This window comes from Lupinus angustifolius, unplaced genomic scaffold (genome assembly GCF_001865875.1).
Source record: "Lupinus angustifolius cultivar Tanjil unplaced genomic scaffold, LupAngTanjil_v1.0 Scaffold_327, whole genome shotgun sequence".
NCBI classification, from domain to species: Eukaryota; Viridiplantae; Streptophyta; class Magnoliopsida; order Fabales; family Fabaceae; genus Lupinus; species Lupinus angustifolius.
Genome location: NW_017727734.1, coordinates 355,701 through 381,229, shown reverse-complemented (window position 1 = coordinate 381,229; position 25,529 = coordinate 355,701). Strand labels below are relative to the sequence as shown.

Genomic DNA, 25,529 nt, shown 5'->3' with positions numbered 1-25,529 from the left:
ATAACAATCAACCAAACTAACCAACTAATTTTTGAACCAGAACTACGTAGTCTTGATTTCCCTATTGCACTCAGGGATATGTAGGAGCAAGATAAACTCTTGTCAGACACAAGTATAAAAAATAAAATATTTTGTTTTACTAATTGAATCTTAAATGAATAATTTTTAAGGGTATAAAAGTTCATGTGATTAGCGATGGTAATGTTTTAATATGAGCGAACAGGATGTTAATACCTTCCCTTATCCGTAATCGACTTAGTATATATTCTCTATGAACATTATGCAATATACAACGATGTAAATATTCTTTATTAATAGTAAAGCTTAATGTTAATGGGAGGTGTATTATTAGTTAAAATACCGTGACCGAATGTAACCCGATTTATGATAATTCTTGAAAACAACACTGCCCATTGAAGAAGAAGTAATGAAAAGAAGAAATTCTTTTATTTAGTACAGATCTGTGTATTACTCCCTTGAACCAGAGGTAATATATAGATGAAGATTCAAGGGGAAAGGTTGTTACTAACAACCAGTAACTAAAAGATGAAAAAGGAAAGGTAAAGGAAACAGAAAAAGAAATAAAGTGGGCCTAAGTAAATATGGAGCCCACAAATCAAACAACAAGGGCTTAAAACAAAAGGAGTAGTCCAAAGACTAATATAACCATGAACTAAAGAAAATAAGGAAGGGAGGATGAAGATAACAATGGAGAAAACTTGTTAGACAAGAAAGTGAATTTTAACAACCCCCTCAAGGTGGACGGTGTAAATCAGAGAGTCCCAGCTTGGAGATGAATAGTTTGAAGAGCTTAGGTGGCAGCGGTTTAGTAAAAGCATTTGCAAGTTGGTCAGATGATCGGATAGGAAGAAGATGTATGAGCCCATTTTTGATCTTTTCTCTAACCACATGGCAGTCAATTTCTATGTGCTTGGTACGTTCATGAAAGACGGGATTATGAGCCAAGTATATTGCAGACTGGTTGTCATAGTAGACTGAGATAGATGTTGAGAGGGGAAGCTTTAGATCATGAAGAACATAACTAAGCCATTGTAGTTCACAAGCAAGGCTTCCTAGAGCTCTGTATTCAGCTTCTGAAGAAGACCTGTTGACAGTGTTTTGTTTCTTGGTTTTCTAAGAAATAATGGATGATCAAAGCAGAATGCAGAATCCTATGATTTGTATGCGGGAATCTAAGCAACTTGCCTAGTCCGAATCTGAGAAAGCAGAAAGTCTGGGGGATTTATTTGAAGAGAAGAAAAGGCCTTGTGAGGGAGATTATTTGAGATAGTGAAGAACTCTCAAGGCTGCTTTGTAGTGAGTGTCTAAAAGATTGTTCATGAATAGGCTAAGTTGCTGAACTGCATAAGAGATGTCAGGTCTTGAGATTGTAAGGTATATTAGTTTGTCAACTAACCTTCTGTATGAAGAGGGATCTGGAATTGGAGTATCATCCTGAGCTTGTAATTTGATTGATGGTTCAAAAGGAGTTGTAGCAGGTTTTGCTGCATGATTGCCAGTTTCTTCTAAGAGGGAAAGGGTGTACTTCCTTTGGTTAAGATGGATTCCAGTTGCTGATCTAGCTATCTCAAGTCCTAGAAAGTATCTCAATGTGCCTAGGTCCTTTATATTGTAGCTGTTGTCTAGAATATGCTTAATTGTGAGAATTTCATCTTTATTGTTCCTTGTAAGGACAAGGTCATCAACATACACTAGGATGGCAGTGAAGGTGTTGTCTGTTGATTTGGTGAATAAGGTCTGATTAACTTGAGAGTGAAGGTATCCCAGGGAAATCAGTTTTGTTGATAGGGTTGTATGCCATTCGCGACTTGCCTGTTTCAATCCATATAAGGATTATTTAGTTTACAAACCAGGGAACTATTTGATGGTAATAAACCCGGAGGGTTTGTCATATAAACTTCCTCATGCAAGTCACCATGCAAGAAGGCATTGTTGATGTCTAATTGTTCTAGGAACCAAGACTTGGCAGCAGCAAGAGCTAGGATAAGCCTAACAGTGGTGATTTTAACAACTGGTGAGAAGGTTTCGAAGTAGTCAACTCCTTCAAGTTGGTTGTAGCCCTTTGCAATAAGTCTGGCTTTGTATCTTTCCAGGGTGCCATCAGCATGGTATTTGACTTTAAAAACCTATTTGCAGCCAATTGTTGTTTTATTGTTTGGCAGAGGAAGGATGGTCCAGGTGTTATTAAGTTGTAGAGCATGAAGTTCTTGTTGCATAGCCTCCTACCAACATGGTATTTGGCATGCTTGTTTATATGTTGATGGTTCTATGATAGTGGATACTGCAAAACAAATTTTTTTGTAGGGAACAGAGCAGTTAGAATAGCTTAAAACAGAGGAAAGAGGATAGAGAATACATGTTGTAGAGTGATCAGAACTGGAGTTGGAAACAACAAGATTACAATGATAGTCTTTTAAGTGTGTTGGTGCCTTTCTAGTCCTAGTAGAATGTCGCGGAGTAGTTGGAGATGGTGTAGGTGTATGCGTGATGCTATGATCAGTGTTGGTATGGTTAGGTGGGGAAAAGTTTGGAATATCTGTGGTAGTGGGATTGATGGATGTAGGGGAAATTTTGCATATGGATGGTGAAGTATCACAGTTATAATTGGTGAAGGGAAAAAAATATTCATAGAAGAGGACATGTCTAGAAAGAAATATGGTATGAGAGGCTAAGTCATAGAGGATGTAACCTTTGGTACCATCTTTGTATCCCAAGAAGATAGTTTTTCTGGATCTTGGTTGGAATTTTGTCCTATGAGAAGTAAGGGTTGTAGCACAGGCTAAACAACCAAAAACTCTGAGATTATCGAGGGATGGTTGTGTGTTGTGTAGGATGTAGTAGGGACATTTATGTTGGAGTAATGTGGTAGGAGTTCTATTAATAAGATGGACAACATGTTGTATTGCAAAGGGCCACGGGTTTGATGGTAAATGAAATTGAAAAATAGCTCTAGCCACATTTAAAATGTGTTGATGCTTTCTTTCTACAATTCCGTTCTGTTGGGGTGTTTCAACACAAGTTCTTTGATGAATTGTTCCTTTGGATTTCAGGAAATCATTCATGAAGAACTCTACACCATTATCACTCCTTAGACGTGATAATTTGGACTAAAATTGTGTTTCTATGAATGAGATTCTGTCTGGTTTCAGCTTTGCTTTTAAGCATAATAACCCAAGTAAATCTTGAATAATCATCAACGAGTGTTAAAAAAAATTATGGCAAAAAAAGAAGGGGTTGCATAAGGTCCCCATATGTCAACATGAAGTATTTGAAAAATCTTTGTAGTGTTAGTATTGCTAACAGAAAAGGGTAACTTTTTTTGCTTAGCTAAATGGCAAATATCACAAGGATTAGAGCAATGAATTCCATTGGCAATAAAGGGAAATTGTTTGCTTAAAATTTTTAAAACAAAATCAGGTATATTTTCTAATCTAATGTGCCAGAAGTCTGATTTTACAACAGTATTAGAGGAATTATAAAAGGTGAAGGAACCAGTATTCTGGGAATGAGATGAGGTGATGCAGAACAAGCCTTGTTGCAGCCTAGCAGACCCAATCATCTTGTTGGTATGGTTCTGAAAAATGAAGCATATATGTTTAGTGAAAATCAAATGGCAATTAAGAGCATGTATTAGTTTATTGACACAGATCAAATTGACATGGAATTGAGGGATAAACAAGACATTATGAAGAACTAGGGAACTAGTTAAATGTATAGTCCCTGATATAGAGGTAAAAATTATGTTACCATTTGGCAGAGTGATAACCATAGGTGGTATACTCTTGTGTATTGTAAAATTGTGCATATCACATGTGGCTCCAGTGTCAAGGAGCCACTATGAAGAGGTATTACCTGTAGCAGCATAAGCAGTAGTATTAATGACAAAATTTGATGTATGATGGTCATCTGACTTGGATTGTTGTAACATCTTCAAGATATCTTGGACTTGTTCTTGAGTGAATAATTGGTCATGTAGTTGCACTTTGTTATGGAGCAGTGGATCTTCACTTGTATCTTGTTTGTCCACAGGGTAAAGGGCAGTATGGTTGATACTTCTAGGATTCTTATTGGATTGGTACCCTTGTGGGTAACCATGTTTGAGAAAGCAAGTTTCAATGGTATGGTTGGTCCATTCACAGTAAGTGCAGAATCTATTAGGTGGATTCCTAGGAGTATGTGATCTACCACCTCTCCCTCTATAAGGATTGGTGCCTCTGCCTCTATAGGATTGGTTTGTTCTAGGGGGATATTCTGGTTTGGAATTGGCATAGAGGATGTGTCCTGCTGATTCGGGTTGAGGGTTAGGATTTTCCAATTGGTCTTCTTGTTGTATAAGTAAGGAAAAAGCTTTGCTGATATCTGGGAGGGGGTCCATTAGCATGACTTGGGATTTTACATGGGAATATTGTTCATTCAGGCCAGTTAGGAACTTAATGACATAATCTTGTTCCCTATACATTTTCACAGAGTCTATTACTCCACAAGTGCAAGGGGTTGGGCATTTGCAATTCCTAATGGGTCTGAAATTTTCAATATCTTCCCATAAAGATTTGAGTTGTGTAAAGTATTCAGGAATGTCTAGAATACCTTGATTAAGATTTTAGAACTCTCATTGCAGGCTGGCTATGCAAAAAATGTCACTTCGAGAGTATCTTTTTTGTAAATCTTGCCAAACATCTGTTGTAGAGTCAATCCAAAGGATTGACTTGACAAAGGATTCTTCAACAGAATGTTGAATCCAAGAAAGCACCATGGTATTGCATCTGGTCCATGGATCAAGCATAGCTTCTCCTTGTGGTGGCTGTTTGAGGCTTCCATCAATGAAGTGTAATTTGTTTTTGGATTGCAGTGCTAGTTTGAATGCGCGTGACCAAGAGTGGTAATTTTTTCCGTTTAATAGAGGAGTAACAAGAACTAGTGATGGATTCTCACTAGGATGAAGAAAGTAAGGACTGGACTGGTAAGCATTGTAGTCAGCCATAGAATGTATGAGAATTCAGATAAGAACAAAGAAGTAGGAGAACCCTTTTTTGTTGTTGCTGATTTCTAGACAAGGGAATAGAACAAGATAATGAAGAAAGAAGAACAAGAGGGAGAGTGGTGATCAGAGCGATATTCGCTCTGATGCCATCTTGAAGACAACACTGGCCATTGAAGAAGAAGTAATGAAAAGAATAAATTCTTTTATTTAGTAAAGATTTGTGTATTACTCTCTTGAATCAGAGGTAATATATAGTTGAAGATTAAAGGGGAAAGGTTGTTACTAACAACCAGTAATTGAAAGATGAGAAAGGAAAGGTAAAGGAAACGAAAATAAAGTGGGCCTAAGTAAATATGGAGCCCACAAATCAAACAACAAGGGCTTAAAACAAAAGGAGTAGCCCAAAGACTAATATAACCATAACCATGAACTAGAGAAAATAAGGAAGGGAGGAAGAAGATAACAATGGAGAAAACTTGCTAGACAAGGAAGTGAATTTTAACAATAATGGTGGTACTTGCTTTTTAGATTTTTCTACAAGTTTTGAGGCTGGTTCAACCGTCTTACTAAAATTGTCAGCTGTGGAACATATTAGTCTGAAATGTGATTGCTTGGAAATAACTCAAATTATGAACTTATATTCGTGTGATTCATATTTCTCATGATTGTGACAACATTTGCTCCCTCTCTGGTGCTCGAATTAGAGAATGATATATATTTTTATAATTTTTAAATTATTTAATTTAAAAATAAATTAAAATTTAAATCATTAATTTTTTTACCACGTGTCATCATCTCTACTTAGTTTAATCCCAAATATTTATGAATCATCTTGAAAAGTTGGGAGTTTATTCTTATATCCATCATAAGTTTAGAATTGACCACTTATTTGAGCTACTATTCTTCTAGAATTTACCACTTATTTCGGGTTTTACCAAATGTTAATTTTCTGATTTAGGTTTGGTACATGCTATACTCTACCCTGAACCCGCCCCAAAGTTTTATTTCACATATTTCATGTGCACCTGAATAACCATGAAATGAGTTTGTTTGCAATATTTGATTGCCACTCTAGTCAAATTGTAAATTTCACAATATCAATTCAAGTTGAATGAATTAGGCTAATATGTGTAATAGGAATTTAAAAAATGAAAAAATGGTGTCTTTTGCTTGCCTTGAGAAGATTTTTGGTAAATTATTACATGCCCTTATGGCCTTATAGCTTCTCTTTGTGCCTTTCCCTCCTGTTTTTTCCATGCTTCTTTTTTTCCTTCATGTAACCCGACTTCTAGACAGAACATGTAATGCCTTTTTCGGGTTATCCGTTGGATTTTGGGTAACCCAAAATTTAAAGGGTTAGGGGATGATATTGTTAATTTCAACCCTGCTGAGTTTGAGTTCAGTTTTCGGATTTCGGGTTCGGAGTGAGGTAAGCATAACCCCAACCCTGATCTGCCCCGTCGTCATTCCTAGAATATACCTATAAGAAATTAAGCTCGATGAAAAAGTTTTATCATGATTTTTTTTTGTTTCCCACAGGTATCCTCACACTTGAGGCAATCTTGTTCGAGCCGGAAACATCCACAGGTATGTGGGGCTAACTCTCCCAAAGTTTTACCGTGATTGATGCCTCTCCATAAATTTAAATTTACACAACGCATTACACAATTATAAAATCTTCCTAACTAAAACTACATGATATGGAAGAATTAGTAGGATTACATTTTTCATCTCTGAGAACTTTCAATCTTGATTTTGTTTGATGTCTTCACAAAGCAATATATAAGGAAATACTGGTAGATGAAGATACTAACATGATACAGGAGTTGTCCTTGATTCATAGTTTCAGCTATAGCTCCATTGAACAAACCACTTGCTTGCTTGAATTTGGATTCTCTCCAATATTAAAGTGTTCATTATCATATTTAAATTGTGACATGTAACAAAAATAAATATTTAATAGTTAAGATTTTAATTTATTTTTAATAAAATAATTTATGAAGTCAAATTTCCCCTTATAATATAGTATTGGACTCTCCTTGCAGAGGAATTTGCTTGTTTCATGTTTGGTCAAAGTATAACATGGACTTCAACTATTGAATAACAGCCTGTGACGAGTTGAAAGTCCTGAAACTTTGGTGTCATTGATTAACTCGATTAGTAGCATTAACCATTAGACATGAATATCATTATCAATTACCTAACATGCAAGTAGTGTCATTGTTTAACTATTCTCTCTTCTCCTAGAATCAATGGCAAAACTAAGTCATTTACTTATTGACCTTATTATCCAATCTTGGTGCTAAGATGATTCTTCAAACTATTTGTAACTTTTAATGTTATTCAATAAATTTCACTAATTTAATTAACTTCATGAGAATGTCTTCTGTAAGTATCAGAATGCAACTAAGAGGGGGGGGTGAATTAGTTGTCTTAAAATAATGGCCGATTTTTCTGCAAAATCAAAGTTAAAGTGCAGCGGAACAATATGCAGAAAAATAATAGGAAATAAAATGAAAGAGATAAGGAGAAGAGAGTACACAAGGAGTTTTTATACTGGTTCACCTTCCTGTCCACCGAAAGCTACATCCAGTACTCTTGCCGCACAAGAGATTTTTCCACTAAGAATTATGAGTTGTAATTACAATATCTCACCCCGAGATCTCTATGTACCTTACACACTCCCTAATTCTTATACCCTTGGAAAACCCCTTTCCAAGTGAATCAATTCCCTTTCTCTTCACACCCCATGAAAGAAAGAATTGAATATATTCCCCTTTCTCTTCACACCCCGTGAAAGAAAGAATTCTTTACAACAATGAAGAATATTCAACTATGGCAGATTGCCTTTACAAGTATGAAACTTATGTAACTTGCAATCCAAACTCTGAATATATATAGAAGTATATAATGCTCTTTGTAAAAGTCTTTGAAACACTTGAAGCAACTTTGCAAAATTAACTTGAAAGTTTAAGAACAAGTTGCAAAAAGTTCAAAGATAAATTCTAAGAAAAAGTGTGAGAGCTTTTGAGAGTTGAGAGAAAATTGTATGAAAGTTGTGTATGTTTTTTTTGTGAGAGTTTAGAGCCTTTTTATAGAGTTTACAAACACCCTTTGAAGTTTTCTGAAAGTGTATGAGTTGTTTGGAGTGAAGAGATTTCGTTGGGAGTGAACACCTTTCACTTTGAAATCTGAAAAACACTTCCAACAGCTCTCAGTAATGGGTTACTCATTTGAGTAATGGGTTACTCAAACTTTCTGTCCACTTGAAATTCGAATTTTACATTGAGTAATCGGTTACTCACTTTGAGTAATCGGTTACTCAAACTCTCTGTCCAACAGATACTTAAAAATTATTTTGAGTAATCGGTTAATCACTTTGAGTAATCGGTTACTCAGATTTCAAAAATCAGTTTTTCAGTTGGATAACTCTTTTCTCACACATGCATAGTTTGAGCAATTATACTTGTATATACTTAAGAGTTTAAGATAGAAGTACTTACAAAGACTTGATCTAATGTCTTGAAGCTTTATCTTCATTTGTCTTCATAAGTCATCTTCCTTTTCTTCTTTTTGGTGATGTTGGTGTCTTCATCAAAACCGTGCCAAGGTCAGGAGCAAGATCTATACAATCACAAGTTCATTTCGAAGATGGATAACATAATGATAATCTTTAATAAGTCCTACATTCCCATCCCTCACAAGTTCATTTCGAAGAGGCAAAATCTTTATTATATGCAAAAGTCCAATATTTCCATCCCAAAATGAAAGGAGCATCCTTACTTTAAAAATTCATGTGGAATTAATTGAGCTTTTTCATTATTTTGGATCGAATATCCATATGCGCCAAAAGACAGAGAGCTTAGGAGATTATTTTTTACCATTGCTATCATAATAATATAAGTGGGTCTCTATCCTTGTACTACAGTTAAATTAACTTTAAATTGGTATATTCTAAATACTTAGTATGATGTGTCTCTCTATCCTTGTTACAGTATACATAGAAAATGAGTTCCGCTTAAGCAATCAAATAAATATTCGATGAGTTTAAGATAGGTGTGAGCTATAAAACATGGATACGGATACATGTGTTGGATATTATACGTATACGATACATTGACACATTTTTTCTAAAATACAGGATACGATACGTTCAGGGATACGCATATAAAATAATAAAAATACATAAAATATGATAAAATTATAAGTGTAAATCAAAATATCCAAAGTAAAAAATATAATGGAAATTGAAAATCATTGTCCTCTATAACAAATCTATATTATCATATTTTAATGAAAACGAATCTATCTTATCTCATTTTATTGAAAACAAATCTATATATCTTATATTTTATTGAAAACGAATCCATATATCCTATATTTTGTTGAAAACGAATCGGATATGTGTCTTGATATTTATTTTTTTTAATTTTTTTAATTTTTTTATACTCTATGGATATGTATTCTTCACGAATCCGAGCGTATCCGTGTCGGATACGTATCAGACACCAACATGTGAGGGTGTTTGACGAATTCGTGCTTCAAAGGGTGTGAGAATACAATATGTGGTTTGAGAATATTTTCGTATTACTATATGATTACATCAATCATCAATATTGAGCCCATACAAGAAACAAAGTCACAATGCATATTTTTGTTGACGATATTGTCGTGATTGGAAAATTGAGAGATGAGAATTGGGATGGCAATAGGTACCGAATATGTGGATACCCGCAAAAAATACTCGTAACGGGTCTGGTTTGGGTCCGTGTTTTTGAACTCATAGGTAATGAGACCTGAGATTTGAAGACATGCCAGTGGATGGTCTAGGGCCTAGCAATGAGATACACAGACCCGCTATTCCTTCCTATATATATGGGAAGGGATCCACTTACTCCAAGAGTAAGTTTAAACAACTTATTTCATATCTTAGCCATCAATTCTAGGGAAGTCCAATGTTTGAATTAGTGAGCAGATCTATACCATCAAATTTCCCTAGAATTGATAGCTAAGATGTGGACTATGTGGATACATATATATATATATATATATATATCCATAATGTTATATTGTTAATTTGCAAATATAATTGATATGTTGTTAAACAGTAATGTTTGATTAGTGATGTGATATTATGTTGTTAATTGATATGTGTAATATAATGTAATGTTGATTGAACAATTCTTATTAAATCAATTTTATGTCATAATATTGAAGTAGACAATTTAAAATGTGTTTAAAACTTTAAATTATTTTTTATAATTTGTTCTCTTGTTGATTACCTAAATAACATATAAGATTGTAGTAAAAAAATACACAATTACATAAATTATTACTAGACATTATTTTTAATGTTTTTTAATTTATGGGCACTCGTAGATCCGCTGGGTACCCAAGGAACCATGGGTAGCAAACTAGTGGGCACAATATGAGTCTGGGGTGAGTCTGAGTCCAAAAATGAACCAACAGGGTGGATCCAGGTAATCCATTACCTGGACTCAATCAGACTCATTGTCATAGTAATATATATTATATGGAGTATAAGTTTAGCAATGGACGAACAAACCTTAGTACAATAATAAATATTAGATATCATACCATATTACAAGCCATTAAATTGAGATATTTTGGGTCAATCATACAACGGTAAGAAATTTGAGGGAGATGTAAATCATAAGATTCAAGTGTAGTGGATGAAATGATGAAGTATATTAGGTGTCATATATGATAAAGAAATGTATGACTCAAGCTTAAGCGAAAATTTTACCAAAAAACTATTAGAAGCACAATTTAACATATATGAAAACTTTGCTTTAAGTGATTTAATATATTTATCTATCTATTACTTATATAACAAAAAAAACTTATAGCATCTTATCATTTGCCACATGTCACATTCTCCTTCATTTTTCCTCTCCTAAATGGTTTCATGATAACCATATATACATTTTCATACTATATTTTCTCTTTCTTGATTATTATAGTAATGATTTAATAAATAATTATTGCATTTTTTATGACTATGCCTTAAATTGCATTTGAATTGTTATTGGGGTCCATAACTTTCTCTTTCTCTTCCAACAATCTTTCGCTCCCAATAATCTTCTTTTTCTTTGGTTTGATTTCATTCTTTCATTTCATTATGTATCTTCCTTTTCTTTCTCTTCCAATCATCATCATTAATGTGCATTTTTTATTTGTTTTGTAGATCTATTCTTATTTTGAAAATCTGATGTTTAAAGTACATTTTTCATTGATCTTTTTGTTTATTTTGTAGATATGCTTTTATTTTTTAGATTTTTTCTTATTTTTATCATTGATTTTTTTGGTTATTTTTTCAGTGATTTCCTTATTTTTTAGACGTATTCTCACTAATTTCATTATTTTGTAGATCTTTTATTCCAACATTTCTCTTTTTTATCGTCTGGTAAGCAATGATATCTTCCTCAAGGAAGACCAAACCTTCAAAACATATGCTATATACTCAATCTCCATTTATATATACATCACTTATAATATTACATTTATTTTTGTTATTAATATATTTATCTCCTCATCTTATCTTACTTTTATCATTTTTTCTCTTTCTTTGTAATTTGGTTCTCCCTTAAAATATTTATGCATGTTAATTTTCTCTATATGCATCTTTTATTTAACTTATACATTTTTTATTCAAAGAATCACCATTTTTAATTTTTTTTGTTTTGCATGTTTCAGAAACACATAGACTGTATACTTTCTAAAATAAGTTAAGAATCATAGTTAGTTATCGATAACTTCATTTTTTGTTTCGTGGTTAGTTATTCACTCACTTGTGTATTTTGTATCTTATTTTCTCTATTCGATGATTTTTAATATATGTTGTTTAACACACTCATTTTGGCTCAATATTTGTGCTTTTGGAAATTTTATTTAAACATCATTACCTTAATTTATTGTTTGCTTAGAAATTTGTATTATTTGGGTTGTCAACAATATAATATAATATTTTTGTTCTCTGCTTCTGGATTTTTAGGCATTCTCATATATGGAGAAGAATAATATCTTTATTTTCATTTGATTTATATTTTATTTATGGTTTCCAAATTTTAGGCATTCCTCATTATGAGAATAAATTTGTAGAAATATAACTAATAAATTTTGATTGTTATAATCAATTGATTTTATTTATATTTTGTTTAAATTATTTATGATTTTCACATTTATGTTCATTATAGATATAAATTGGTAGAATTATAACATATGATTCAAAACTCATGAAGAAATATAATAGTTGAAATTTTTTGTATCAATTACATAAATAGTATATAAATTTATGGATTAGTTACATAAACCAAGACCTATCAAAAAGAACAACTAAATTAAAGAATATATAAGGAATCTTCGTAACAATTATGTAATATACAATGTAACTAAGGCGTATATAAAGAATTTATAATTATATTTTACAATTGCTATATTATAATAGTCACAATGGGAATATTTTTTTTTAACTTATTTATGATTTCCAAATTTTAAGCAATTATCATTATGGATATAAATTAGTAAAATTACAACATTTGATTCAAAACTCATGAAGAAATAGAATAGTTGGAATTTTTTATACCAATTATAAAAATAGAATATAAATTTGTGGATCAGTTTCAAAGTCGAGAGAATCAATTAATAATATAAACATGACCTAATTGAAAGAACAACTAAATTATGGAATATATAAGGAATCTTCGAAAAAATTATGAAATATATAATATAATTAAGAAATTTATAATTATATTTTACAATTGATATATTATAATAGTAATAATATGAAATATAACATAAACAAAATATTAATGATAGTAATTAAGAAGATTAAAAACTATACCAGTAAATTATTAGAACAATTATGAAATATATAAGGAATCTTAGTAACAATTATGGAATATATAACATAATTAATGAGTATTAAAATATATGACAATGATTGTGAGTCATAAGATGGTATGATGTTAAAGTGAAAAGGTTTAAGAAATATAATGAAAGATGTTGTTGGTTCAAGCCTTACCCATAGCAAATTTAAAAAAAAATAAAAAATGAGTTATAAGGTAGTTTGATGGTTATAGTTCAAGTGAAGGAGATTGGGGGTTCGAGTATCGCTCACAAAAAATAATAACATTATAACCATTGCCGATAAAAAACGATGATTTTGTTTCTATTTAAAAATTATATTTTAAAGTTGTTATTAAACTTTGAAAAAATATTTTAAAAATAGTAAATGAAAATATGTAATAATTATGCATTTAAATGGATCTTAAAATATTCTCAATTAATATTATTTAATCATTTTTTAAAACTTAAATAGTAGAAATCTAATTTTATTATTAATAGAAAGAATGAACTATTATATTACAATTAATAATAAAATTTGTTGTTATTCTCTTTGGCTAAAAAATGATACATAATGAATTTATTTCATAAAAATAAGAGTTAATTACACTGACACCCCTAAGTTTTAGTGAAATTACACAAATCACCCTCACATTTCTACAAATACACAAACCTCCCCTAGTTTTATACTTTCATAACGTGATAAATGTAATTAAGTTAAACAAAACATGTTATATTGTGAGGAAAAATTCAAATAATATATAAATCAATGTATCTTTATTATTTTTTGTTACAAAATGCATCAACAATTCTAAAGAGATATTGTTTAAATCGCTCTTATATTATATCGTAACGAACCAAAAATAATAAAGAGGTATCAACCATATATTATTTGGACTAGTCTCCACAATATACCATGTTTTGTTTAACTTAATTGCATTTATCACATTTTTTGTTCAAAAAATTACACTTATTTCTCATATAGGGGTAGTGAGTGTAATGAAAGTACAAAAATTAGGGGGTTTATGTAGGTGTAGAAAAAATGAGGGGTGGTTTGTGTAATTTCGCTAAAACTCAGGGGGTGTCAGTGTAATTTACTCTACAAATAACAATGTTTAATACTAATTATTTAAATAGTTCTTAAAATGTTCTCGTTTAATATTGTTAAAGTGCGTTAATATCAAGAATCCAATCGTATTATTAATAGAATGAACTATGATATTACAATTAATGAGGAATTTGATGATATTTAATTTATTTCTTAAAATTAATGATTTTTAATATTAATTAAAAAGAAAACTTGATAGTTCTCAAATGTTTCTTTTCCTATAATTAAGGAATTATTGATATTAATTATGATGATTTAGTTTCTACTTTAAAATTATGTATTAAAGCTGTTATAAAAATTTGAAAAGATATTTTAAATATAGTAGATGGAATATGTACTAATTAAACATTTAAATAGATTTTAAAATATTCTCAATTAATATCATTTAATCATCTTATGTGTCATCTATCATTTCTTGTATATTATTAAAATACTAATGTATAAAAATTGTACGGATGAAAACATATAATCAAATCAAGACAATGTTACAATTTTAAAATATTATAATAAACTATTAGTAATTGTACGTAATCGCTTCAACAAAAAATATAATAACATTGGTTTGTATTAGTTAGAGTTATATTATTTAATTTTTCTTTACAATTCTCATAACTATGTCATTCTCTATCTAATGGCCTATACATTTTTTAATTTTAATAATCCAATAGATGTCATAGTTCAAAGTACTTATCCAAATCAACAAGATCACAAAAAATGAAAAGTTTTTATAAAAATGATAATACTTGAATCAACTATTGAAATTATTGATCAAGTAAATGAGTATGTTTCGAGTTTGATTCCACGTAAAAATATTATAATCCAATTCAATCAGTTATTAAGTTGTTGATGCAAATATTTTTAAACTTAATAATATTAGGTGATGAAAAAGAACTCAACAATTCTGATTCTATTGATATGTGTAAGTTGGAGTGAAGAAGATTGAGGGTTCGAGTATCGTCCACAAAAAATACTTACATCCTAAACATTACCGATAAAAAAACAATGATTTTGTTTCTATTTAAAAATTATATTTTAAAGTTGTTATGAATCTTTGAAAAAATATTTTAAAAATAATAAATGAAATATGTAGTAATTATGTATTTAAATAGATCTTAAAACATTTTCAAGTAATATTATTTAATCATTTTTTAAAACTTAAATAGCAGAAATCTAATCTTATTATTAATAGAAAGAATGAACTATTATATTAAAATTAATAATGAAATTTGTTGTTATTTTGTCTGACTAAATATATGATACATAGTGAATTTATTTTATAAAAATAACAATGTTTAATCCTAATGATTTAAATATATATTAAAATATTCTCGTTTAATATCATTAAAGTGCGTTAATATAAGGAATTCAATCGTATTATTAATAGAATGAACTATGATATTATAATAATGAAGAAATTTGATGATATTTTATTTATTTCATAAAATTAAATATTTTTTATACTAATTAAAAAGAAAACTTGATAGTTCTCAAATGCTTCTTTTCCTATAATTAAGTAATTATTGACATTAATTATGATGATTTAGTTCTACTTTAAAATTATGTATTAAAGTTGTTATGAAACTTTGAAAAGATATTTTAAATATAGTAAATGAAATATGTAGTAATTACACATTTAAATAGAATTTAAAATGTTCTCAATTAATATCATTTAATCACTTCATGTATCATCTATCATTCCTTATATAGCATTAAAATATTAATGTATAAAAATTGTACGGATAAAAACATATAATCAAAACAATGTTACAATTTTAAAATATTATAATAAACTATTAGTAATTGTACAGCTTCAACAAAAAATATAATAACATTGGTCTATATTAGTTAGAGTTATATTATTTATTTTTTCTTTACAATTCTCATAACTACGTCATTTCATGTAATGACATATTCATTTGTTAATTTTGATAATCCAATAGATATCATAGTTCAAAGTACTTATTCAAATCTATTGATATATGTAATGTTAATGAAGGTCAAACATTCAATCTATTAACTCATGAATTTTTAAATTTATTTACAATTTTTTGGTTTTCCGGATCATAAAATTAAGTTCTTCCACACTATGATATTATATATATTTAAACTTTGTCAAGTTGAACAATGAGGGACACTAAGTTTTAAAGGATATATCAATTTCAAAATAAAAAAATTATAAGTTTTTTATACTTAGATGTAATATGCATGTTCTTCACCATGAGACAAAAAATACTACCTCTGCAAATACACAGATAACTAACTAATTAGATGTGATATGATTATTAATGAATGCATCACTGAAAAAAGCAGAAATAACTCCTGTTACATTAGATGATTTAGGCATGTTTGCGGTAGAAGAATAGATGCAGCATAAATATCATGAATCTTTGCTTTTTGAATTAGGAATCATGTGATTTAACGCGTTGAATGAAATTAAGGATACCGGACATTGAGGAATCTGCAGGAAATTGAGGATGCTGCAGGCAATTAGGTGAACTTCTATCGTCCAAAACAAAAACAAAAAGTAAATGTGATTTAGAATCCTCTGGAGCAATTATAATAAATGGCAAAAAAACAATTACTTCCGGTGTAATGTAATACAATATAAAAATGTATTTATGTACAAATAATATATAATCCATTATTCATTTGTATAGATTAATAATAATCAAATAAATAATAAAAATAATAATAGTGCAAAATTCTATTTTTCTATTTTTTCAAGCATCATCCAAAGATTTAATACATAACTAAGGAAATGGTAGTTTTTTTGTTTTTATTAAAATTGATATTGTTTTATCATTCTCAATTTCTCTTTACAATTATTTTTAGTTTTTTCTGTTTTTAATCAAATTTATATTTTTACAATTATTTTTAGTTTTTTCTGTTTTTAATCAAATTTATATTTTTTTATCGTTCTCAATTTATCTCTAGTCTCTACAATTATTTTTTCATCCATCATAATAAAGTAGGTGAATAATTAATAAAAAAAGTAAATAATATTCTTTTAAACTTTGATGCGACAATTAAGGACGATTACTTCAAAAAACCAGAGTTGTATTAAGGATGACTTTACGAAAATAAATAAATAAATTATAATAAATGACACATTTTGATGTATTGTCACCCATGAAAGACAAACATAGTATCGAGTATCTTGGATAGCCCCAAATACAATGTTTGCTCGTAATTTGACTCAAGGGTAAATCATATCTGGCCTAAAGGAAATAAAATTAGATACAAAAAACAAAGTAGAAAAAAGCTCTTATATTTAGGCTATAGGTGGAATAATAAATAGCAAAATATTTATAAAAGAAAAGGGTAGAATAACAAAATGGTAAACACGTTATTTAGTTTTTAAAGTCGTGACAAATTAAGGCATAATTTGTTAAAATAACTTTAGATTTTCTTTCCCATAATTAGTTCATCTATTCTCGCTAGCTTTAACCTTTATATATAGATTTACATTCTAGCTAGCCTCATTTCTTTGCTACGTACATAACTATACACCTTCTTACATATTTCTCTTACCACCCCCACTTTCAAAGGCAAGTGAAATAAGAAGAAGAAGATCTACAATCCTAAGTCATTGAAGGTATGCTCTCTTTTTTTGTGTACATTTTCTGTAGCTTTTGCTTGCATTCTTGTGTAAATTGTTAACCTATGTGTGGAGTTGTTTGTTAAACCTTTTGTTTTGGCTCATTAATTAACTACAACAACCAATCATGTTATGTTGTTTGTTTCTTTGTTGTCTTTGGTTTGTTAGATTAAACTCCAATGCAACATGGGAGTGTGATGCGCGAAGCATCCACTACAATCACATTTTATACCAAATAATTATGATATATATGGTTAATTAGTTAGGCAATACTAAATTGGTGCAATGATATAATAGGATAGTTTATCATCATTTTGAAATGAATTTAAGAAAAATTAAGAGCAACATGTAAGTGCTGCTCAAATTCTATTAACAACACTCATTGGAAGAGATAATCACACATCTCACAAAATATTAGCTTTTTACTATACATAAATATCATGGTAATACCCCAAAAAAAAAAAATAGGAACAGTTTAAAAACGTTGCACTACTTTGTTGCCCTCCACAAAATCATCCTTTTCAAATCACGTTGGAGTAACATGCACCAACCTATTAGTTATGATTAGGACCTAAATTAGGTCATTGGCCAATTGGATACAACTTTGTTTGTCTGGAAGAAAATGCATAATCATTTATTAACTCTAGTATTCGTCCTATTTTTGTTCCTTGATGTAAAATCAATTTGTCCAACTTTTATATAGGTAAAATTTAGAGAAAAAACTTAGCTGTTTAGTATTTTATTTGTAGCAAAATTGTTTCATATTTTCTTTTAATCAGCGTTTTTTTTAGTAATTCTATTTTTGTTTGGTATAAACTTCTAAATGAAAAATTGTTTTGTTAACAAGTGTAAATGAGTAAGTTAAATTTAAAAAAATCAACTCTAAATATTCCTAATATAAAATTACTTATTTTAAGTCATGAAACAATATCCCTGTAACTAGAAGATAAAAATGTTTATCATCTAGTTGGACTAGAATCTCGTGGAGCAAGGACCAAATGATAATAGAAACTGGTAGTGCTGGCCTAGAAGAATGTTTATCACCTTGTTTTGAGATAGGATAGCTTTGTTCATATATTGTAGAAGATCATAAGTGGATATTGGTTACTAGAAAGTAGTGAAAAAATTTATATGGAAAAGATCTCTCAAAATTTTAGTTCAAAATATAATATATACTCTCCATTTTTCTCATGTTTTATTAACAAAGAAATTCTTATGCGGTTGGTTTCACAAACATAAGGATATATTATTTATGATTTAATATGTATATATTGACAGTGTAAATATTTTTTACACTGTCAATAAATCATCCACCATTATACTGCATAGATTTTAAACTCTATTATTTAAGAACATGATGAGAAACTTAGATATCACCAAACATAGAACAAGAGGCGTGTACAAGGGCAATGTTAATCTATCATTGCTTTACAAAATTGATTTTGTAGCTGTAAGTGGGGACTGTGACTTGACAGCATTAGTGGCCTTAATTTGCACCACGTGTTTGTTTATGATTCCGGTTCACCGCGTTTCATGATACCATATCATACTCTACATAGTTAGCAACTCTATGTTAAACTTCTTATAGCTTCTTATTATTAGGGGAAATTAATGTGAGATTTGTGAAATAGAATCTATGGAAAGATATATATATTTTAAATAGATGAATAAATTTGATTAATTAAATCAGTTTCTTAAATGAATAAAAAAACATTAAAATCTACTGTTGTTGAGTTAGGAATAACATTTAGCCTTTTACCAAAAACAAATAAAGAGCAATTTAGCCAAAAAGGTTTAGCTTTGAACAGCAATAAATGGATGCTTTAAGATGATTTTTAATATTAGTTTGTTATTTAATTTGAAATATATGTGAATATTATTAAAATTAATTTTCGTGTTTGACTTTGATTCCTAGGGGGTTATCATCACCTAACTTTCAGCATATAAAACTAAATTATATGTAAACATCGATTGCTTATCGTTTATTATTCTGTTTGGATATGAATTATTATTATTATTTTGTGTGGTGATCAGCATTGTATAATATTCAAGATTTTTCAAACAAAAAATATTAACAATGTTTTCTTTTTTCCTTTGCATATTGTGAATTTGTTTAGTTTTCAATTTGGATTGAAAAAATGTGGGTTGATGAAACTGGCGTGCATGTCTTATTCAATTTTATTTTAGTACTACGATATCCTCTCGCCTATGAATATGAAACTAATCTTTTCATGATTTGTGATTGTCCTTATAACAAATATTGTTCACATTTTGGTCGTCACAAGATCTAGCAGAACTTTGAATTATTAGATCAACTTGATATGTTTTATTCCATTGATTTATAAACTTAGGTTCAAACCTAAAACCAGACAAAAATAGCAGCGGTGTCTTTGTTGTACTGATAAGGACTAATAGGAAAATTAGACTTGCTAATCCGTTGACTTAGGCAACTTGTGCTGTACTTCAAACTTGCTCAATCTTTTTTTCTTATTATTATATCTGAATATCAAGAGTTTTAAAACATTTTATTGCTAATTAAAGAAAGTATCTAATATAAAATAAATAAATTTAATCCTTAGAATCTAAAAAATTACTATTTTTTATTAGGAGTATTTATAAAAAAAATATTGTAAGAAGATTTAAAATTAGGTCATAAAACTCCCAACCTTTTACCTATTTTGCCTCAATCATTGTCCACTTTTTGGGTTTGGGAAATAATATATACACTTTAAACATGTCATACCTTTTATGCATCATTGTTTCCGTTTTGTAGTCAATAAGAAAATAGAGAGCCAAAATAATCTGCACCGTTAAATGTAAAGTTTTGACAGAACTATTATATCATTCATATGTTGAAAGTTAGAATATTGATGTGAATGTAGTTATTTCTCAATTTTATTCCTACATAAAATGAATATATATATCCAATACATTATATTTAAATTTAAGAAACCACTGCATTTCAGCGTTATTATTTAGGAATAATTTTAATTAGAATATATTTTTTTTATCGGATTCTCCTATGAGTGACTGGCTGACAACTATATCCAATTGGAGGGTAAGTGTCTTACCAACCTGGCACCTACTCAACACTTTTTACATCTTGCCAAACATAGCTGTTAAATAACAAACAGATTTATTAAGGAAGATTATTATTGCACATTTTATATCAATTAATAATATCTAAAGTTTGATAGACATATGCTTTTTTTTGCAAAGAAAAGTGAACATGTTTTTTCTTTTGCTAAGCAAAGAGAATATGCTATGTTAACTAATTCACAAACATTGTTAATCAATAATTAGATAATGATGAACAACTATAAAAACTATTTTGAATATCATAATTCATTTCTCATTAATAATGTCATAAAGTAAACATTTACTTGCTTATCCTATGATATTTTATGTTGTTTTGTCTTCTTGCATGGATGTGTCGTATTCAAAAGCATAAGCAACTGTGATTATCTAAAATTAAGTGATTTTGACGTAATGGCTGCAAATTACACTTGTCCCATAAGCTAGGCTTAAACTTTATATAATTCATTTTCCTATAACTTCAAGCCATATGTTCCTTCCATATTCATTTTGATCTTGAAGCATATGGTTTCGTTTCTCTTACTGAATTCTAACTTTTTCTATCTTCTAATTCTCTCTTGGATTATCTGATCAAAAGGACTTTTCCTAAGCTCAGCTTGAAGTTTTCTCTATCCTGAGTTCTACAACCAGTGCTTCTGGAACACAAGAGAATAACTTTAAGGTTTAAAGCACTTACTCATTTTCTTTTGAATAATGGAATATATTATATACAAGTTTACACACATATCACTTCATATATTCTTTGAAAGGGAGAAATTATTACGTGGTCTAAGACCAATTGTCTAGAATACATGAACATCCACACCATTGATGATATACTAACAACTTAAAGATATATTAACTTATGCAAAATCATCTGTGTAGATATGTTTGAGACTATTAGTTCTGGACCATGTAATAATTTCTCCTTCATAGGATCATTTGAATTCTTCAATAATGTTATGGCTTTAAGCATGAGTGGCTAGTAGGAATCTGATCCATAGCTGGGGTATATTGCATTTATGGCTTTGACCAAACTACCTAAATGTTTGCACTGTTTGTAGAGAAGATATGAAATGGACTGAAACTCCACATCTTTACATGTCTTTATCTCATAATGCTTGTTCATTCACTTACTTCTTTTCTGTCCATTTTTTGTGGAGAGGAAAGAAAGGACTCAACCCTGATTGTTATTGTAACTGACAAGTATTTTTATTGAAGAGGGGACATTTCTTAACTTCATTGATTTAGATTGCTAGTGCTTAGGCAGTTACTTGCCGAGGAAGTGTTCTCTGAAAAAAAAAGTTGGTCTGGATTGTTCAACCCTTGTATGATCTCTCAACAATTTAAGCAGTTCTACTTGTATGAGATTCTCTAGTTTGTAGGAAAGCTATAATCTTTTTTTGGGACTACCAAAGGTGATCCTCACCCTATATGTAAGGAATAAATCTCTTTCGGGATGCATGATGTCCCTCCCAACAAGTGTCGCTCCTAGGAATCGAACCCTTGACTTTTTGGTCATATTGGGAATTTAGTGGGGCCTTACACCACTAGACTAACGTTTTGTTGTTATAATCTGAATTTTCTTAGTTTGATGCAACTCATTCTTCAATAAGCTATGTACTTACCTCCTGATGTAACATAACCGTTTTATACCTTTTCAGGTCTAGGCATGGAAAACAACATACAGCGTGAAGTAGCAGAACAAGGCTCTCCTATAGTTCCATCACTAATTAAGTATATTTCATCAAATGAAGTAGCTGGCTTTGATACTAGTGACTCTCAATGTCCTAGCCCATCTCCAATGGTAATACTCATTTTCAATTCTTTTATAGCATGCATGATTTTGAGAGTCTAAATTATTTGAAAGTGAAACTCTTAGTACTTTTCAAAATTCATGTATAAGGCTCAATTGCTCCCATGTTGAACAGGAAAGTGGAGCGACCTCGCCCGGAGGACGTAGCGATGAACCTCTGGTAATCCATCATCAAAGGAAGCAATCTGTCAGCATGCCACTCACTTCTGATGAAGTTATTCAGCCACAGAACACCAAAAGAGTTTTCTTTAGTGGTGAAACTGTACTCATAGATGGTATTTCCTCTTCATCAAAAGCTGCAGTGAAGCCTCCACATCCATCCAAATGTTACTCTCAACCAATGGCAAAAGATTTTGTGTTCCCGAAGGCGCCTAATGGTGGTAGTTATTCGAACCATCCAGGCATCAAAGCATTCAGGGATAAGAGGTTTGACTCCTTTAAAACATGGTCTGGTGGACTCGAGAGACAATTATCCATTCTACGCGGAAAATCACCCAAACATCCTGCTCATGATCAGTGCAGCAGTTTCAGGAACACTGAAAAGAATGTACCCGTTGATCGGTACTTTGATGCATTGGAAGGTCCAGAGTTAGAAACTCTTAGGGTATGTGATTTCCTTCCACTATTTACAATTCACATCATAGATAATGCAATTTGTGGTTTTCAAATTAAGGATTTAGATGTAAATGGTTTGCCTATATACAAGATTTATGATAAGATATCATGACGCCGTTTGTTCCTTGTAAAGGAAAAAGCTTTCTTGTTGATTTCCTGAATATCCTAATTCTTCATTAATCACTGACATAAATAGTCTCACTAGGCATTCAGTGTTTTGCACCTTAAATTAGAGTAAGAAGCAAGTATGTATAGACACATTCTATTCTAGATCAAACTCAATGAAATCATTTACATACTAAAGATAAAAAAAAAATTAAGTCTACTTTTATTTGATGAAGATTGTAACATATTTTGTTGTTTTGTTCCTTTTCAAACAGGCTTCAGAAGAGACAGTGCTTCCTCAAGACAGGAAATGGCCATTTCTTCTTCGGTTTCCCGTATCGTCTTTTGGTATTTGTCTTGGAGTTAGCAGCCAAGCAATTCTTTGGAAAACACTAGCCACTTCTCCATCCACTGACTTTCTTCACATAAGCCTCAAAGTTAATTTAATCTTATGGTTCATCTCCATTGCCCTTGTTGCTACTGTTTTCACCATCTATATTCTTAAATTCATCCTCTACTTCGAGGCAGTTCGCCGCGAGTACTACCATCCGATCCGTGTTAACTTCTTCTTTGCCCCTTGGATAGCTCTCTTGTTCTTAGCTCTTGGAGTTCCACCATCAGTTGCCAAGAACCTGCATCATTCACTTTGGTACTGTCTAATGGTTCCGGTATTCTGCCTCGAGCTTAAGATATATGGACAGTGGATGTCCGGGGGCCAGAGGAGGCTCTCAAAGGTGGCTAATCCATCAAATCATTTATCAGTTGTTGGAAATTTTGTTGGTGCATTACTTGGTGCATCTATGGGTCTAAAAGAAGGGCCTATTTTCTTCTTTGCTATTGGACTTGCTCACTATATAGTCTTATTTGTTACTCTTTATCAGAGACTTCCAACAAATGAGACCCTCCCAAAGGAACTCCATCCAGTATTCTTTCTGTTTGTTGCAGCTCCTAGTGTTGCTTCTATGGCTTGGGCAAAGATTCAGGGTTCTTTTGATTATGGATCAAGGATTGCATATTTCATTGCCATGTTCCTTTATTTCTCACTGGTAAATTTTATTGTTATCCTTTAGTACTTGAAGTATGCATGATAATTCTGTTTACCTTTCATATATATGTTTTAAATTGCGGCTACAAAATTGTGGTTTTTGGAGTCTCCAGTCGCAATCACATCGGCTGCATTTCCCCACAATTAAGATAAGCGCAACATAGTTCCAACCGCAACCACAATTTAAAACCGTAGACTCTAAAACAAAGCATTTTCGCATCTAACATTGTTGATAATTTCTTAGCATCAAATTTACTTAATAGTTTTATATGCTTTCGCAGGCTGTCCGGATCAATTTCTTCAGAGGATTCAAGTAAGTTACATCTTCCATATCTCTTAAATTGGTAACTCTATAACTAATTGAATTTTCTGACCAAAATATTTGATGTGATTCTTCAGATTCTCACTTGCATGGTGGGCCTATACTTTTCCAATGACTGGTGCAGCAATTGCAACCATAAGATACTCAAATCAAGTCCCAACTATTGAGACCAAAGCATTGTGTGTAATCCTAGGCCTCATCTCAACACTCACAGTAACAGCACTGTTTGTATCAACTATATTGCATGCATTTCTTTTCCAAGACCTCTTCCCTAATGATTTAGCCATTGCCATAAGTGACATAAAGACAAAACAACATAAGAAATGGTTCCATCTAAGGCATGGAAGCTATGATGCCAAAGAGATTGATAATTACTTGAAGTTTGTGAACTCAGATCAAGTTGATATAGAAGCTTCTACCACAACTCAACCTTCCAATTTCTTAGACAACTCTTTACCTGTTTAAGGATACTTGTTTAGTATATTGCACTGAGTCATTCAAGAGACTGAGAAAACTATGAGCATTTTGTTCAGTATTACCTACCGTAGTTAGACATGTGAGGAACATTACTAGGAGTTTTAAATGTTCCAGTGATCATGTGTAGTAGAATTACTAGAATATGGTTTGTGTAGAAAGCAGGCTTTTATAGAAACAGTGATCACAATATATTTTGTAAAACAAGTGAGTTCTTTGTAATATAATTGAGATTTGAGAGTAAATAATCTTGATCAACACATAAGGGAGACAATATGCTATTTTCATCAAATGTGTGCATAAATAATGATGGAAGCATATTTTGATACAATCTTCAAAAACAACAATTGGGGTTTATTGGATCAGCGAATCAAACTCTTGCTAAAGAGATAGATATTTCTTCTAATGTAATATTTATGAACAGTGATTTATACATAGTTATGGTACAGTGACAACATATAAAATTTACAGTGTCACTATATACCTTTTTCTTTATTTCTTAT

At 30.6% G+C, this 25,529-nt stretch overlaps 1 protein-coding gene across 1 annotated transcript; it reads left to right on the top strand.

Moving 5' to 3' along the window:
* Window positions 1-21,030: 21,030 nt before the first annotated feature.
* On the top strand, window positions 21,031-25,315 carry LOC109341013 (S-type anion channel SLAH2-like). Its single transcript, XM_019578797.1, has 6 exons — window positions 21,031-21,331; window positions 22,314-22,456; window positions 22,581-23,069; window positions 23,461-24,231; window positions 24,512-24,543; window positions 24,630-25,315. Exons 2-6 carry the CDS (start codon window positions 22,322-22,324, stop codon window positions 25,015-25,017), a joined length of 1,815 nt encoding a protein of 604 aa, XP_019434342.1. The 5' UTR covers window positions 21,031-21,331; window positions 22,314-22,321; the 3' UTR covers window positions 25,018-25,315.
* Window positions 25,316-25,529: the final 214 nt, after the last annotated feature.

Coding starts and splice junctions, on each gene's coding strand:
- LOC109341013 (XM_019578797.1), top strand. CDS start 22,322: ATGGAAAACAACATACAGCGTGAAGTAGCAGAACAAGGCTCTCCTATA. Junction 22,457..22,580: donor GTCCTAGCCCATCTCCAATG/GTAATACTCATT, acceptor CATGTTGAACAG/GAAAGTGGAGCGACCTCGCC. Junction 24,232..24,511: donor TGTTCCTTTATTTCTCACTG/GTAAATTTTATT, acceptor ATGCTTTCGCAG/GCTGTCCGGATCAATTTCTT.